Source organism: Nicotiana tabacum, chromosome 20 (genome assembly GCF_000715075.1).
Source record: "Nicotiana tabacum cultivar K326 chromosome 20, ASM71507v2, whole genome shotgun sequence".
Lineage (NCBI taxonomy): Eukaryota > Viridiplantae > Streptophyta > Magnoliopsida > Solanales > Solanaceae > Nicotiana > Nicotiana tabacum.
Genome location: NC_134099.1, coordinates 90,388,291 through 90,407,015, shown reverse-complemented (window position 1 = coordinate 90,407,015; position 18,725 = coordinate 90,388,291). Strand labels below are relative to the sequence as shown.

General features: G+C 40.0%; 1 protein-coding gene and 1 long non-coding RNA gene across 2 annotated transcripts; one reads left to right on the top strand and one right to left on the bottom strand.

Annotated features, from left to right (window-relative positions):
• The first annotated feature begins 268 nt into the window (after positions 1-268).
• LOC107767301 (glyceraldehyde-3-phosphate dehydrogenase B, chloroplastic) lies at positions 269-3,674 on the top strand. Its single transcript, XM_016586264.2, has 9 exons — positions 269-754; positions 847-954; positions 1,198-1,359; positions 1,488-1,655; positions 2,263-2,423; positions 2,516-2,577; positions 2,702-2,751; positions 2,865-3,271; positions 3,412-3,674. The coding sequence occupies exons 1-9, from the start codon at positions 656-658 to the stop codon at positions 3,542-3,544; spliced, it is 1,350 nt and encodes a 449-aa protein (XP_016441750.1). The 5' UTR covers positions 269-655; the 3' UTR covers positions 3,545-3,674.
• Positions 3,675-12,634: 8,960 nt separating this feature from the next.
• Positions 12,635-17,399, bottom strand: LOC142174856 (uncharacterized). Its single transcript, XR_012703947.1, has 4 exons — positions 17,195-17,399; positions 15,791-15,891; positions 14,029-14,096; positions 12,635-12,896 (listed from the first exon to the last, which is right to left on the bottom strand). It is a non-coding gene; the product is annotated as an uncharacterized LOC142174856 (long non-coding RNA).
• Positions 17,400-18,725: the final 1,326 nt, after the last annotated feature.

Here is an 18,725-nt window from a genome sequence, read left to right as displayed (position 1 = left end):
GAAATTATCCTTCTGCAAGACCATCTCTAAATTGTCCCATCATCTAATGAATGGACACTGGTATAATTCTTGTAGTAGTTCTCCAGTTAGCCAGAATAATGCCAAGGTAAATTCCAAAAAAAAAAAGATTCCTTTCATATAATTTTATGTGAAAGTGTTTGATTGGGGACGGAATTTAAATAAGAAAGAAAGACTTTCGGAACTTGTGGTTATAACTATGTCATGACATTTCTCTTGCTATAAAATCATGCCACTAAGGGTAAAATGTGAGTAATTGTTTCTTAATATATAAAAATGCCGTTCTTATTGGAGTAGTCTCCTGTAGTAACATGCCATATGTTGCTATCACTTTACCTCTTTGTCATGCATTTTCCCACTGTAAATGATGTGCTCCCACAATTATGGTAAAGAGATAAATGGATTTTCCAGCAATCTGTGGTTGAGATTGTGATGAATACATACATGAGGAAATCATCTTATTCTTATCTCTTATCAATCTTGATATATACACCACTCATTTCTTGAACCTCAATTGCAACCATGACTTGATTTTGAATATTAAAAGGATATATGGTGGAGAAAAACCTTAACTTAAAAGTGTATATATATAGCAAAGGATTTAAGTAGTTTTTGTCAATACCATTTAGTTTCAGCCATGGCTTCTCATGCAGCTTTGGCTCCCTCAAGAATTCCCACAAGCACAAGGCTTCCTGCCAAGAACTCACACTCTTTCCCTACTCAATGCTTCTCCAAGGTCTTACTTAAATAAAATCTTTCTCCTTTCAATGAATGTGCATGGAAATTTCTTTGTAATTATAGGCTTTCTGAATTAACTTCTTTTTGTAGAAATTTGAAGTAGCCGAGTTCTCTGGTCTTCGATCAAGTGGATGTGTGACATTTTCGAACAGGGAGTCGTCCTTCTTTGATGTTGTGTCTGCTCAACTCACTCCCAAGGTAATTATATACTGTCCTCAGTTCTGTTTTAGACAGCCAAGCAAAACATTAAGACGTCACAGGCTGTTGATATATTCTTATACCCACAGAAATGTCATTGACATGTTTAAGACCACAAGTTCCAAAAGTCATTCTTTCTCCTTAAACTGCATGCGCAATCAAACACTGACATATATAATGAAACGGAGTAGTAGTATTCTGTAACTGTTTTTCTGGACCTCATCTAATTCTATCCCAAATTAGACCACAGGATCAGCTCCTGTGAAGGGAGAAACTGTTGCCAAATTGAAGGTTGCTATCAATGGTTTTGGACGCATTGGCAGGAATTTCCTCCGTTGTTGGCATGGCCGCAAAGATTCACCACTGGATGTCATCGTCGTCAATGACAGTGGCGGTGTCAAGAATGTGAGTACTATTCCAAAGTCTATTCTTTTCCTTCAATAAATAAACTGATCAATATCAGTTTCCTGGCTTTACTATCAAATTTTTCCTAGTCCTTTATTAAAAGGTACTGCAATACTATATTAATGCAGGCATCCCACTTGCTTAAGTATGATTCCATGCTCGGAACATTCAAGGCTGATGTGAAAATAGTGGATAATGAAACCATTAGCGTTGATGGAAAGCACATCAAGGTTGTCTCTAGCAGGGATCCTCTTAAGCTTCCTTGGGCTGAACTCGGTATTGACATTGTTATTGAGGTGAACTACTTATAAATTACTTTAGTTCTGATTAAAAAGCTTAGTTCTTTAGACAGGTTTTCTGAATTTGTGGTAATCCCAGTAACTTCATGTTTCCATCTTTGAACCCAAAAGAGAGGTAGCAAAGAAGAAACAAGAAACTGAAAAAGTTGTTATCATTTTAAAAGTAATGCATCCAATTATTATTCATATTTCCTACTAATTTTAGAAATCATTAACCCGTCTATAGCTCTAAATCTCCTGCTAATATACATAATTAACATAGAGAGTATCAGAAGTCATGCCTCATTATAACAGTTGAGTACTGCATATCTATGTTGCTCGGATATCCTCAAAAAGTTGCTCATTTTTGGAGGATCCAACATAGTTTCGGCAGCATTTTTGGAGGATCCGAGCAACATAGCAGCATATCCTCCCCTAAGCTTATGACTTCCACCTATCTCCTTCAATCCCATCATCACCTTATTTTCTTAATTAGATTAAATCAATCAGGATTGAATTGTGTTGACATTAATCCTGATCAATAAGAGCCCAGCATTCACAAGATGCTGAATCCTGAGAAAAAGGTGCTAATTAAGCTATGTAATTATGTTGTTTGAAACTCCAGGGAACCGGTGTGTTCGTTGATGGTCCAGGTGCTGGGAAGCACATCCAAGCTGGTGCCAAGAAAGTTATTATCACTGCTCCAGCAAAAGGTGCTGATATTCCGACCTACGTTGTTGGAGTGAATGAACAAGACTACTCTCACGAGGTTGCCAATATCGTAAGGTCAATGCTTCACTGAATGAATTATGTACTTGTTCAAAAAGGTGGTCATCAAATGTTCCAAATCTGAAAATTTCAGTACTTTACAAATGCAGCAATGCCTCTTGCACCACTAACTGCTTGGCTCCTTTTGTCAAAGTCATGGATGAAGAATTCGGTAAGCAGCAGATAGTTTTAGCCATATATTTCACGCTTATCACAGTCACATTATACTGTTGAAATCGTTGTTCACAATTTCTATGGTTTTGAAGTATTTTTGACTATTTCCATTCACTTTGAAGGTATTGTTAAGGGTACAATGACAACAACTCACTCTTACACCGGAGATCAGGTAATCATATGAGATATTGAATAGAAATCTGTGAAATGTGCACCTTCCGATGGTGCTCTCTTGTCAAACGATAATTAGTCTTAAATAGGTTCGATTGTATTTGTTGTATGCAGAGGCTTCTGGATGCTTCACACCGTGACTTGAGGAGAGCGAGAGCTGCAGCATTGAACATAGTCCCAACCAGCACTGGTGCAGCCAAGGCTGTTTCTCTAGTGCTACCCCAGCTCAAGGGCAAGCTCAATGGCATTGCTCTCCGAGTTCCAACACCTAATGTTTCGGTTGTTGACCTCGTTGTCAACATTGAGAAGAAAGGAATTTCAGCTGAAGATGTCAATGCAGCTTTCAGAAAGGCAGCTGACGGTCCACTGAATGGCATATTGGCTGTTTGTGATGTTCCACTCGTATCAGTTGATTTCCGATGCAGTGATGTTTCCTCCACCATTGATTCCTCTTTGACCATGGTTATGGGAGATGACATGGTCAAGGTTGTCGCTTGGTATGATAACGAGTGGGGATACAGGTAAACTTAGCACAAACTTTTCCGTGCTTATACCACCAGCCTGAAAAATCTTTTGCATTAGCAACTAATGTTAAACACACACATACACGCGCACATATATATCCTTGATTAACCGGTGACCGTACTTGGTAAAATTGCAGCCAACGTGTGGTTGACTTGGCTCATCTGGTAGCAAGCAAATGGCCTGGTTCATCTGTGGAAGGAAGTGGAGACGCCTTGGAGGACTACTGCAAGACTAACCCTGCTGACAAGGAGTGCAAAGTCTACGAATAATCTATCTGCTTTCTATACCTTTTGTTTGAAATGGATGGATGATTTTTGAAGCCAATTGTTTTTGTTGTCCAAATACTTATTCTGAAGGAAAGACCATTAATATATGACAGTCAAATTACACAGTTGGAAATCATATGTGTACAGTCAGTAGAGACTGGTTTCACCACTCACCAGGATGCATTTCAGAAATAATGCACATTCCTAATATATGCTTTTATTCATTTTCAAGAAATTATGCACTAAATTTTTGACGGATACCCTGGTAAGTGGTAACCATGGCATGAAATAAAGTCCCCGGAAACTAACTGAAACAACTCTGTCTTGCATTAACTCAACAAGTGTCTTTCATGTATTTTCTTGACTAATAATCAAAATAATAACAGACAATACATTTAGGTCTTACTTGACAATGGGCTTGGCTCTAGCATGGCCTCTGTATATCTGGAATTGCTCCATGAGAAACCAGACATGAGTAAGAAGCTCTCCTCCTTTATTGTTCCCTCTGCAATGTGTAGCAGCATAAGCAAGCATCTCCACCCATACTTCACTGATGATTTTCCATTTCTGCACCTCCTGTTTTTGTAATGATTTGGCAAGTATGCACGCGTCGAACAACAAACTCTTGCTCTTATCCCCTTTCACTTTAGCTGGTCCAACCTCAGCGTTCACTATGAGCAGCTTTGTACATGCTATAGCTGTCTTTTCCCATATTCCTCTATGTAAAAACACTCTTTGTCTTCAGTACATGTATCTCTAGATCTGATCATCCATAAATGGACACACTACTAAAAGATGCAACATATAATCCGATAATTGCTTGCTTTGCTTGGATTCTAGGGAACGAATAGTACTTCCATTGTCATTGTGATTTTCTAAGTAATATCATTGTATACGGGTAAAATAGGACTTGTTCGATTCTGCCATTTAATCGAAGACCAGGGAATCACATCGTGGGTCAGTCTCGTACTGGATCAGGTCAGAGCACTAAGATAAAGTATCAAGCTCGAGAATCGAGGTGCTCGTCGAGATCGAGGCCAACAATGATCGAGACCATATATGACAGACTCCGAACGAAGTGCAATAACGGAAATGCGAGATATCCGTATCACGGCGAAAATTCCGGAACAGATCAAGTCAATGGCGATTGTTTAGGCTAATTATGGGATTTACTTCTGTAATTAGAGTTATACGATAATTAGGACTCCTTTACTTTATAAAGAGGAGTCCCCATCATTTGTAGACACCTTACATTCACGAATATCAAAGCAATAAAATATTTCTCAGTTTACTTCTTATTCATCAGCTTATTCTGCCTTTCACTTTCTTGCATAACTAGGTCGAGGGTGTCCGAGCTCGAGAGCTCTGTCCAAACGCTGGTTTGCATTATATTATTGTCAATTTGCATCACTTATTTTTACGTTTATTAATTGGCGTTAGGTGAAATCACATATCCTTAAAATCACATTATAAGTTTAATTGTTATGCAATTTTTAGGGTAAACAGTTTGGCGCTCACCGTGGGGCCAAGGATAATAGTGATTGCCTAGTATTAATCCTCATAACACACATTGCTTTTACACTTGTTCTCGTAAGTATCTTTGATTTCAGGAATCAACATGTCAAACTCTCAAGCAGTGCCTACTCATACAGACACCGGCCTTGGTCTTCATGGCGAAAACGAGCACATAGTCGCCCTAGGAAATGGAGTATCTCCAGTCAATCCCAATGGACCACAGACCGTAGATCCAGTCGATGTCAATTCTCGTGTTGTGATTTATGGAAATTTAGGCGCTGACCCTGAAAATAGCACCCGCAGAGATGCCCGGGCAGCCGATCAGAATGCATAGAGTGGTGAAGAAGGCGGGATTAGCCTTCGAATGCTATTTGAAATGTTGCAGACTCAGCAAGCTGCGATAGCACAACTCCAAAATCAGAATCGAGCACCAAGTAGAATCGAACTCGATACATCACAGGAAGTGATTCATAGGGTCGAGCTTATACCGGAAAAATGGAACGATAACGCATCGGGAGCTGACCCCACCATCATGAAATTGTTTGAGGAGCTCACTAAACGGATCGAATTAGGAGAAAAGAAAATTGAGGCTAACAATAAAAAGGTAGAAACATACAACTCACGGGTTGATCAAATATCTGGGGCACCCCCGATTTTAAAGGGTTTGGATTCAAAGAAGTTCATATAGAAGTCTTTCCCACCAAATGCAGCTCCGAAGCCCATTCCAAAAAAAATTCCGCATGCCAAAAATTCCCAAGTACAATGGAACCACTCCTAATGAGCATGTCACTTCTTATATATGCGCAATAAAGGAAATGACCTAGAAGATGATGAAATTGAATCTGTTTTGTTGAAATTTTTTGGAGAAACTCTATCGAAGGGGGGAATGATATGGTACCACAATTTGCCGCCCAATTCTATCGATTCCTTTGCCATGCTCGCTGATTCGTTCGTAAAGGCACATGCTAGGGCAATAAAGGTCGTGACTAGGAAATCAGACCTCTTCAAAGTAAGACAAAAAGGCAACGAAATGTTAAGTGAATTCGTATCTCGGTTCTAGATGGAACACATGGACTTGCCCCCGGTCACTGATGATTGGGATGTCCAAGCCTTCATCAAAGGTTTGAACTAACGAAGTTCGATAACATCACGATAACTTAAACAAAACCTGATTGAATATCCAGATGTGACGTGGTCCGATGTACATAATCGATACCAGTCAAAGATCAGAGTCGAGGATGATCAGTTGGGAGCCCCTTTCCGATTCTGTTTATCCGAATATATTCGAAGGCAGGCTTCAAAGAGACATCGACAGAGAGCCTCGATCAAATAGAAACCGGTACCAACCATACAACGTCGATCGTAGAAAGAGTGGACTAGGACGTAATCCTGTTCGGAATAATCGAAGGAATGATTGAGGACAAAACTCCCGAGGACTCATGAGTAAGAGTGGCTTCGATAAACATGTCGAGCCCAAGGAAGCGTCACGATTATCGGAATACAACTTTAGCATCGATGCATCGGGTATTGTATCAGCTATTGGACGGATCAAAGATACTAGATGGGCCAGACCCCTACAGTCTGACCGGGATCAAAGAAACCCTGATCAAATATGCAAATACCATGGAACCCATGGTCACAAAATCGAAGACTACAAGCAATTGAGGGAGGAAGTAGCTCGTTTATTCAACGAAGGTCATCTTCGAGAGTTCTTGAGTGACCGAGCTAAAAATCATTTCAGAGATAGGGATGCAAACAGGAAAAACGAACAGGAGGAACCGTAGCACGTGATTCATATGATCATTTGTGGGGTCGATATTCCTCAGGGCCCTATATTTAAACGCACCAAGGTTACAATCACAAGGGATAAGCGTACCCGGGACTACTTACCAGAAGATACCTTATCTTTAAATGATGAGGATATACAGGGGATCGAATAGCCTCACAATGACGCACTGGTAATATCTATCCTCATGAATAAAATTCAAGTTAAACGTGTGTTGGTTGATCCAGGTGGCTCGACAAACATTATTCGATCGAGGGTCGTAGAGCAACTCAGCCTCCAGGATCAAGTCATGCCTGCAGATCAAGTACTCAATAGATTCAACATGGCAAGTGAAACCACCAAAGGGGGAATCATGTTGCTAGTAAACGTGGCTGGAATTATCCAAGAAACAAAGTTACACGTAATCGAAGGTGAAATGAGGTATAATGCGCTGCTCGGAAGACCTTGGATCCATAATATAAGGGCAGTACCTTCAACGCTTCATCAAGTCTTGAAATTCCTAACACCGAAAGGAATCAAATAGGATCTATCCGGGAAGTAAAATATCCCGGATGGTTAGCAAACGTAGTCATAGTCCCCAAAAAAGGGAATAAACATAGAATGTGCATAGATTACAAAGACTTATCAAAGCATGCCCTAAGGACTCTTTTCCTTTATCAAATATCGACTGAATGAGGAGCTCACTAAACGGATCGAATTAGGAGAAAAGAAAATTGAGGCTAACAATAAAAAGGTAGAAACATACAACTCACGGGTTGATCAAATATCTGGGGCACCCCCGATTTTAAAGGGTTTGGATTCAAAGAAGTTCATATAGAAGTCTTTCCCACCAAATGCAGCTCCGAAGCCCATTCCAAAAAAAATTCCGCATGCCAAAAATTCCCAAGTACAATGGAACCACTCCTAATGAGCATGTCACTTCTTATATATGCGCAATAAAGGAAATGACCTAGAAGATGATGAAATTGAATCTGTTTTGTTGAAATTTTTTGGAGAAACTCTATCGAAGGGGGGAATGATATGGTACCACAATTTGCCGCCCAATTCTATCGATTCCTTTGCCATGCTCGCTGATTCGTTCGTAAAGGCACATGCTAGGGCAATAAAGGTCGTGACTAGGAAATCAGACCTCTTCAAAGTAAGACAAAAAGGCAACGAAATGTTAAGTGAATTCGTATCTCGGTTCTAGATGGAACACATGGACTTGCCCCCGGTCACTGATGATTGGGATGTCCAAGCCTTCATCAAAGGTTTGAACTAACGAAGTTCGATAACATCACGATAACTTAAACAAAACCTGATTGAATATCCAGATGTGACGTGGTCCGATGTACATAATCGATACCAGTCAAAGATCAGAGTCGAGGATGATCAGTTGGGAGCCCCTTTCCGATTCTGTTTATCCGAATATATTCGAAGGCAGGCTTCAAAGAGACATCGACAGAGAGCCTCGATCAAATAGAAACCGGTACCAACCATACAACGTCGATCGTAGAAAGAGTGGACTAGGACGTAATCCTGTTCGGAATAATCGAAGGAATGATTGAGGACAAAACTCCCGAGGACTCATGAGTAAGAGTGGCTTCGATAAACATGTCGAGCCCAAGGAAGCGTCACGATTATCGGAATACAACTTTAGCATCGATGCATCGGGTATTGTATCAGCTATTGGACGGATCAAAGATACTAGATGGGCCAGACCCCTACAGTCTGACCGGGATCAAAGAAACCCTGATCAAATATGCAAATACCATGGAACCCATGGTCACAAAATCGAAGACTACAAGCAATTGAGGGAGGAAGTAGCTCGTTTATTCAACGAAGGTCATCTTCGAGAGTTCTTGAGTGACCGAGCTAAAAATCATTTCAGAGATAGGGATGCAAACAGGAAAAACGAACAGGAGGAACCGTAGCACGTGATTCATATGATCATTTGTGGGGTCGATATTCCTCAGGGCCCTATATTTAAACGCACCAAGGTTACAATCACAAGGGATAAGCGTACCCGGGACTACTTACCAGAAGATACCTTATCTTTAAATGATGAGGATATACAGGGGATCGAATAGCCTCACAATGACGCACTGGTAATATCTATCCTCATGAATAAAATTCAAGTTAAACGTGTGTTGGTTGATCCAGGTGGCTCGACAAACATTATTCGATCGAGGGTCGTAGAGCAACTCAGCCTCCAGGATCAAGTCATGCCTGCAGATCAAGTACTCAATAGATTCAACATGGCAAGTGAAACCACCAAAGGGGGAATCATGTTGCTAGTAAACGTGGCTGGAATTATCCAAGAAACAAAGTTACACGTAATCGAAGGTGAAATGAGGTACAATGCGCTGCTCGGAAGACCTTGGATCCATAATATAAGGGAAGTACCTTCAACGCTTCATCAAGTCTTGAAATTCCTAACACCGAAAGGAATCAAATAGGATCTATCCGGGAAGTAAAATATCCCGGATGGTTAGCAAACGTAGTCATAGTCCCCAAAAAAGGGAATAAACATAGAATGTGCATAGATTACAAAGACTTATCAAAGCATGCCCTAAGGACTCTTTTCCTTTATCAAATATCGACTGAATGATAGATGCTCCGGCTGGCCACGAGATCCTCAACTTTCTCGATGCCTACTCCGGGTACAACCAAATACGAATGAACCCGGGGATTTGGAAAAGACTTCGTTTATTACTAAGTATGGTACTTATTGCTATAATGTAATGCCATTTGGACTAAAAAATGCTGGTGCTACTTACAAATGCCTAGTAAACCGAATGTTCAAAGAATAAATAGGTAAATCAATGGAGGTTTATATTGATGACATGGTAGTTAAGTCCTTGCGCACAGATGACCATTTGACACATTTGCAAGAAACATTAAACATATTGAGAAAATACAACATGAAGATCAACCCCGAGAAATGTGCACTCGGGGTCGATTCGAGAAAATTTCTCGGCTTTATGGTATCAAATCGGGGAATCGAGATCAACCCCGATAAAATCAAGGTGATCGAAGACATCACAGTTTTGGACATCGTTAAGTCCGTATAAAGATTAACGGGGCAGCTAGTCGCTTTAGGCCGGTTCATCTCGAGGTCTTCAGATCGAAGTCACAGGTTCTTCTTACTGCTCAAAAAGAAAACCAATTTCACTTGGACCCCGAAATGCCAACAGGCGTTAGAAGAGTTAAATTGGTATCTTTCTATCCCCCCATTGCTTCACACTCCGAAAGCAATTGAGCAACTCTACTTATATTTGGCAGTCTCAGAGGTTGCGGTAAGTGGTGTCCTAGTTCAGGAAGAGCAAGATACGCAATTTCCTGTTTACTATATTAGCCGAACTTTAGGTGAAGCCGAGACCTGGTACCCATACTTAGAAAAATTAGCGTTTGCTCTAATAAGCGCCTCTAGGAAATTAAAACCGTATTTTCAATGTCACCCAATTTGTGTTGTAACCACTTACCCACTTCACAACATTTTGCACAAGCTCGAACTCTCGGACCGACTGGCCAAATAGACCGTTGAGATTAGCGGGTACGATATTGAATATCATCCCTGAACAACCATCAAGTCTCAAATATTGGCGGACTTTGTGGCCGACTTCATGCCAGCCCTCATACCCGAGGTCGAAAAGGAACTATTCCTAAAATCGGGTACATCCTCGGGGGTGTGGACCCTTTTCACAAATGGTGCTTCGAATGTGAAGGGGTCCGGACTAGACATCGTTTTGAAGCCACCCACAGGCAATATGATTAGACAATCTATCAAAACCCCTAAGTTGACTAATAATGAGGCCGAGTATGAGGCCATGATTGCAGGTCTCGAGCTGGCTAAAAGTTTGGGAGCAGAGGTCATCAAGTCCAAGTGTGATTCCCTACTCGTGGTTAACCAAGTCAACAATACCCTCAACGTTAGAGAAGATCGAATATAGAGGTACTTGGACAAACTGTAGGTAACCCTACACCGGTTCAAAGAATGGACCCTACAACATGCACCTCGAGAGTAGAACAGTGAGGCCGATGCCCTTACAAATTTGGGGTCATCAGTCGAAGATGACGAAATTAGCTCAGGGACTGTCGTACAACTCTCAAAGTCGGTTGTCAAAGAAGGTCATGCCGAAATAAACTTCACAAGCCTAACTTGGGATTGGAGGAACAAATATATCGATAATTTAAAGAATGGGAAGCTCCCATCGGACCCTAATGAATCAAGGACTATACGAATGAAAGCTACACGATTCACATTGGTCGGAGATGGAACATTGTATAGAAGGATGTTTGATGGGCCGTTGGTGATATGTTTAGGTCCGGGAGACACTGACTACATCCTACCAGAAATTCATGAAGGTACTTGCGAAAACCATTCCGATGCCGAATCACTAGTTCACAAAGTCATTATAGCAGGGTACTATTGGGATAGAATGAAAAAGATACCAAGGAGTTCGAAAATGCGAAAAATGCCAAAGACATGCACCGATGATCCACCAGCCCGGGGAGCAACTTCATTCAGTCTTGTCCCCTATGATTGTTCATGAAATGGGGAATGGATATCGTCGGCCCTCTACCATCAGCCCCAGGTAAAGCTAAGTTCATTTTATTTATGACTGACTATTTATCTAAGTGGATTGAAGCACAGGCTTTCGAGAAAATCATAGAGAAAGAAGTTATAGACTTCATCTGGGATCACATCGTATGCCGATTCGAAATACCTGCCGAGATAGTATGCGACAATAGAAAATAATTTATCGGCAGCAAAATAATCAAGTTCCTCAAAGATCACAAAATAAAAAGGATCTTGTAGATACCATATCATCCTAGTGGGAACGAACAGGCCGAATCAACAAACAGGACCATCATTCAGAATCTAAAGAAGAGATTGAATGACGCTAAGGGAAAATGGAGAGAAATTTTGCCCAAAGTCCTTTGGGCATATCGAAAAATGTCAAAATCTAGTATGAAGGAAACACCATTCTCCTTAGTATATGGCACCGAAGCCCTGATCCCGGTCGAGGTCGGGGAACCCAACGTCAGGTTTCTATCACACCTCCCTTTTTACCCAAAAGAGGGTATAAGGGAGTTTTTCCAATTAAAGTGACAATAATCGAAACGGGATTATTCATTCAAATTCAGAGTCGCCACTTGGGATAATTTATGGTGTCCCAAGTCATTGGTTTAAAATCCTGAATTGAGGAAGTTTGACTCTATTTTACAGTCTGCGAAACACAGAAATTCGGGTAAGGAATTTTGTTAACCCGGGAGAAGGTGTTAGGAATTCCCGGGTTCCGTGGTTTTAGCACGATCGCTTTAATCATATATGGCTTAATTAAATTGTCTAATTATTTATTTAAGAACCTATGTACATTTTTACCTCTTACTGCTTCTAATTACTCGATTATTCGTGATTATAGAATTATCTTAAAAAACGAGTCACGTGTACGTGTACCCATTTAGTTTGGAGCGTAAAAAATCATGTCACGCGTACGTGCCCATAATTAATCACGCTTTATTATTAAGAAAGTTTGGTCGAAGTTGCGGGGACGCATACCTCGATTTGTTTTTAGAATCATAATTATGTCACGCGGACGTGTACACAATCATGATGGTAGATTAAGTCGCTCCTAAAGCAAACTATGATGTTCATGAATTATGTAATCCCTAATTCGATTGTCACGACCCCAGATACCCCGGTCGTGATGGTGCCTATCATAGTACTAGGCAAGCCAACCCAACAAGTAATCATAGTGAATTCATTTTGTAAAACCATTTCCTAAAACTGATTAAGTCTCAAATTTTCATAAGAAATATATAAATCAACTAAAATGTGTGGAAAACAGTACAAAAATATATCAACACAGCCCAACAATATGGTGTCACAAGTTTAGAGCCTCTAAATACAACCAGTCCGACTGACTAATACATAATAAGCACTAAAATTTAGAAAACAAGGATAGGAAGGAGGAAAGCAAGGTTGCCGACGCCGTGCAGCTACCTTGCAGTCTCCGGTAAGCTCCAATAATGCTGGGGACCATCACTCTGCCGCTCGGGTACCTGGATCTACACACAAGGTGTAGGGAGTAAAGTGAGTACGCCAACTCAATAAGTAGCTAAAGTAAATAGGGTCTGAGTGCAGTGACGAACAGTTAAAAAAATCATATATAAAAGTAGGCAACAAAGTATCAAACCAAACTCAACAATTTAAAAGCCAATTACTTCGTAAAAACTTCAGTTTTCAATTGAAATACTTTGAAATCATTTACTTAGCAGTTTTCAACAAAGGCTCAATATAAAAGAACAATGAAAGCATCAAAAATATCATAAATGGGCCCCTCGGGCAATGTATCACTCATAAATATAGCCTCTCGGGCAGGCCTCTCAGTCACTCGTGACTCAGCTCTCGTCACACAGTACTCACACACAGTACTCACACTCAGCACTCCGGCTCAATAATATCTCAAAATAGTAATAATCATAATAACCGTTGTGGCATGCAGCCCGATCCATAGTTTATAGTGGACTACGCTCACTAGGGGTGTACAGACTCCGGAGGGGCTCCTTCTGACCAAGCGTCATATCGCTGCGGCGTGCAGCCCGCCCAAGCGTCATATTGTTGCGGCGCGCAGTCCGATCCATATAAGTATCGTTGCGGCATGCAGCCCGATTCATAATATATACGTATAATATTGTTGTGGCGTGCAACCCGATCTGTAATATTTATAATCCTCACCATTAGGTCCTCAACCTCTCTCAGACATTAACCTCACAGCCACTCGGGCATAACAGTGGAAGTCAGGGAACTCAGCCCAAACAATTTTCACATTTTAAGGAGTAGAGTGACAAAAACTAGGTCAAAGAAATAAACAGGTTAAACATGACTGAGGATATGCTTTCAAACAAATAGAGTGAGGAAAATAGTAAAAATTCCCCTAAGGGTCTCAACATGTTGGCACAGGACCCCAAACATGGCATACAACCCATAATATAGTATCAATCTCTAATATACGTGATATCATAAGATTTCAAATCAAATACGCAGCTTAATAGTCGCTACGGGATGGACCAAGTCACAATCCCTACCGGTGCACGCCCACACGCTCGTCACCCATCATGTGTGTCAATTCATTTTTCAAAACAATACGAAATACCGGGGTTTTATACCCTCAGTTACAGATTTACAATGGTTACTTACCTCAAACCGGATGAAATATTACTCCGCGATGCCTTTGCCTCTTGCCTCGGCCTCAACTCGCTCCGAATCTATCCAAAATTAGAATCATAACATTAGAATATGCTAAGGGAACGAAGCCCATGCAAAATAATCAAATTATACCAAAAAAATCCCGAAATTGATCTAAATCTGACCCCCGGGCTCACGTCTCAAAATTCCACAAAAATCACATCAATAGAATCCTTATCCTCCCACGAGTCTATTCATACCAAAAGCATCGAAATCGGACCTCTAATGGCCCCTCAAATCCCCACTCAAAGCTCTCCAATATCAAGCCCTAATTCCTCAATTTTCTTCCTTAATTTCCACTAATACCATGATTAAACAATGAAAAAATGGTCATAAACGCAAGTAATGAAGCTTAGGTAGCTTACCCAACTGATACTCATCGATTTCCCCTTGAAATTCACTGCCTTAGCTCACTTCCCGTCTTCAAAAATGGAGAACTTAGCAAAAATTCGCGAAGGAAACCTTATATACTTTCTGATCTAGGTATTTCGTACCTGCGGTCCCTTTCTCCGCTTCTGCGCTACCCCTTCTGCGGTCTAATCCACCCCACGTGCGGAAATGACTAAAAAAACCTCAGGACCGCACCTGTGGTCATTCTCTCGCAACTGTGCCATCACAGATGCGTCCATAAGTCCGCTTCTATGACTTTGCCTGACTTGCCTTTTGGCCGCTTCTGCGTCTTGCTTCCGCATCTGCAGGAGTCGCACCTACGGCCTCCCAACCGCAGATGCAGTTATTGACAACAACCATAAGACTTCAGCTACCAAACTCAACTCCAAAACCTCCCATCAACCATCCGAAATCACCCCAAGGCCTCCGGGACCTCAACCAAGAGCACGAACTAGTCATATACCAATATCCAAACTTATACAAATCTTCAAAATACCTCAAATAACATCGAATCAACCAAAACACATCGGATTCAAGCCTAAGGTTCCAAAATCTTCCGAATTCCGCTTTTAATCAAAACGTATATCAAACCATATCCGAATGACCTAAAATTTTGCACACACATACAAAATAACGCAATGGACCTACTTCAACTCCCGTAATTCCATTCTGACCGCTATGTCAAAATCTCACCTATCAACCGGAAAATGCCAAAATTTTATTTTCGCCAATTCAAGCATAAATCTACTCCGGACCTCCAAATCCCATTCCGATCACGCTCCTAAGTCCCAAATCATCTACCGAAGCTATCTGAACCATCGAAATTCACATCCGAGCCTTTATTCACATAAGTCAACAGCCGGTTACTTTTCCAACTTAAGTTTACTCAAAAGAGACTAAGTGCCTCAAACCGTACCAAAACCATTCTGGATTCGATCCGACTAACCCGATACCACATAATACGGATAAATAAAGCATAAAGAAGTAGAAATGGGGGAAACAGAGCGGTAACTCATGAAACGACCAGCTGGGTCGTTACATCGATGATTGCGTGAAAAGGCCCGTCAATGCATATTAAGCTCAATCTCTTATCACTAGTAGTTTTATTCTTAAGCCCATGAGCAAAATAACCTCGGGTGATCATTAACCAACAAGACAACATAACACTCAATTATGCACGCCAAGCAAATACCAACTTAATCATACCAGTGAGTTCTATTGTGACTAAAGCAAAAACATGTTGAAAATGCCAAATGACAAAATATGGGACAAGGTCCCTTTTCTTTATATCATTTCAACAGATATAGATGAGCTCATAACTTACATATAAATCCATTTCCAGCACAGCCTTGCCATATCTAATCTTACTGTCAACCAACTTGCAACCTCTAATCCCTTAGGATCGCTATATTCACACCAATGCAACTGTTATTTCAACAACAAGAAGAAATAAAATACCAATTCTAATAAGAGTGTTACTTATCAAATTATCAGAATGAGAAATGAGAAAAATCAGAAGAAGAAGAAGAAGAAGAGAAAAGTAGCCTATTCTATTCATGCTCCACAATGGAGAAATACATGTATTTAGGCAAAATTAAGGTCGCGGGATTTGTGATTGCTCCTAAAAAATGGACTTAACTAACCACGAACTTAAGCTAACTGAGATTGATGCCAAGCGAAATACAAGTCAAATGTTGTGCCTCTGTAAATTGGCATAAAGTGATAGAAAGTGAAGATCCTCTAATTGGTGTCGTCAATCAAAGGAAGCGCATTGACGTAGAGGAAAAATAGTCCACATGAATACAAAGCTAAATCAAACATGACAAGAGTGAACCAATCCTTAACAAGGTACCTAAGTTAAATCAATTCCTCTTAGATGACTGAAATCTAAACCAGCTACTGCTTCATGACAAACATGAATCACTAAACTTCCGGCATTCGTAGCATGTTCTAATAAATGCAACTGACTAAGCAACAAAACAGCAGTAAAAAAACTAACTGGTTGATAATTTCATATACTTGTATTGAATTCGAGATGTGCGAGAAGTTTTGTAAATGTCAATGAATCGATAAACAACAATTGCATCTCATTTATCAAGCATAGACTAGATCAAACCTCAATCATTCATACCAAAGTCAAGCAAATCCGACCTTCATAACTATGTAAAGTGGAAGACCAGAACACACACAGGCTATTTTCAGCTCCATAAACAATTCCTACATTCTAATACATATTCATTAATAACACATACAACAACCAATTAATACAAAGTTAAAAGAGCAACAACTTAAAACATGGAGTATAACACATATTCTGAAATCAGTCACACGCTGATCACACCAAAATAAAGCATGGGGATAAAAATAACCTGAGATTTGCTTTCAATGAACAAAAATACACCACTGAATCGAGTAAAATCAAGCAAGTCCAGAATAGAGGAATTAAAAAAAAAGAAACTGATTTTTTTTGTATTTTTGACTTTTGAAAAATTGAAACCAGACGAATTTGACATATATATTTTTTCTTTATATATCTCAAAACATGAAAAAACAAAAAAGAAGAGGAGAATATAGAAACCCTCAAATCAAAACCCTCGCTCTTTTTCTTCGACCCCCTTAAATTTGAAAACCTTCTGCCCAAAACAAAAATCCCCTTTTGTTCTCTTTTCTGGATGGTTCTAAGACAAATGGAAGACTAGGATTTAAAATCTTAAAATCCTACGTATACCATTGATCCGAATTCCATCAAAAAGAAGCAAGAGCGCGTGAGAAGGGGGAAATGGAATATTTTCTGTTGTCAGAAGTCGCTATGGTTGGGTGACGTGAAGGATGAGATGAGGGGGATCATGTGGGCGGGATTGAGGTGGAGCTGGCGTGGCTGGGGCGTGTTGATGGCAGCAATAGGGTTAAAAGGGGGAGGGGCGCTGTTTGATTTAGTTATATTAGGTTTAGAGTTTGGATGATATTAGGTTTTTATATGATAGTGGGGAGGAATAGGGGTCGTTCGATTTAATTGGATCAAAGACTGAGATTTAGAGAGGGGATTGGGGCGGGTCAGGGGTAGGTCTAGCGGGTCATGGGTTGAGGCCTGGTTTTGGGCTGGGTAGAGGAGTGGGCTAGGGTTTAAGTAGAAGGGAAGGTTATTGGGCTAAGCGTGATTTGGGCAAAAAACTTGGGCTTAAAAAATTAGATTTGGCCCAATTTCGGGTTTTAATCAATGTTCCCCCCTCCCTTTTTAATGTTTTCTTGATTTTTAAACTACTAAATTTAATTAAAAATCCTAGACTAAAATTTAATTTATAAAATTATATTTTTTTAACCTAAACATAAATAATTAACTCAAAGCTAATGCAAGAAAAGTGCTATATTGCGATTAAAAGCTAAAAATGTAAAAATGGCCAATATTTTTTTATTCTTTTGTTTATTAATGCAATTAATTAACAACTTAAACCTAAAAGTTTCAATATCAACCTAAAAATGCAATGCATGAAATTTGAACATTTTAGGGTATTTCCCATGAGTTTTTTTAAAATATTTAATACGCACCAAAATGTAACTAAATGCAAACAATTACTATAAATTCCTAAAAAAAATAAAACACTTAAAATAAAAATCCATTTGTGACTTTTGTAGGAATATTATTATTCAGGAAAAAATCACGTGCTCACAGCTGCCCCTCTTTGCTCGGGAACACGAAGAGTTTTCGGGCACAGATAAAGTGAGCAAATATGAGCGATATTTGCCCGTTTGGATACTCCACGGGAAGCATTTGAAAAGTTTTACTGAATCTTGCTTCTGAGGTTGCCTACATATCCTTGGCTATAAAGGAATTAGGTCAGTGTAGTTTTGGAAAAGAAGGAAGGATGAGTCGAGTGAGGTGTTATTCCGTCGAGGTTCCAGTCCGCGGTCTTGTTTACATTAAAATCAAAATCTAAAAGAACTAACTAAACCTATCAGCTATGAGTTACAAGATTCCTATCTTTAAGTCTTCTGAAGCTTGATCTTGAGTCTTGAAGGGTTCTTCATGCAGACCTTTGATTTGAACCTTGATGCTTGCTAGATGCAGGTGTAGGTTCATTCTTCCATGGCTTCTTTAGCTCAAGACCGGACATGTAGTGCTCGTGACTTCAGCCATGTGTTGAGCAATTCATATCTTTCATCTGCTTCTACATTTTGGATTAACTTCTTTTTTCTTTTTATTTTCCTTTTTTTTGGATTGAGAGTACTTCTATTGGTCATCTCGGATTGTTGACTTGCAT

Coding starts and splice junctions, on each gene's coding strand:
- LOC107767301 (XM_016586264.2), top strand. CDS start 656: ATGGCTTCTCATGCAGCTTTGGCTCCCTCAAGAATTCCCACAAGCACA. Junction 755..846: donor CTACTCAATGCTTCTCCAAG/GTCTTACTTAAA, acceptor TTCTTTTTGTAG/AAATTTGAAGTAGCCGAGTT. Junction 1,360..1,487: donor ACAGTGGCGGTGTCAAGAAT/GTGAGTACTATT, acceptor ATATTAATGCAG/GCATCCCACTTGCTTAAGTA.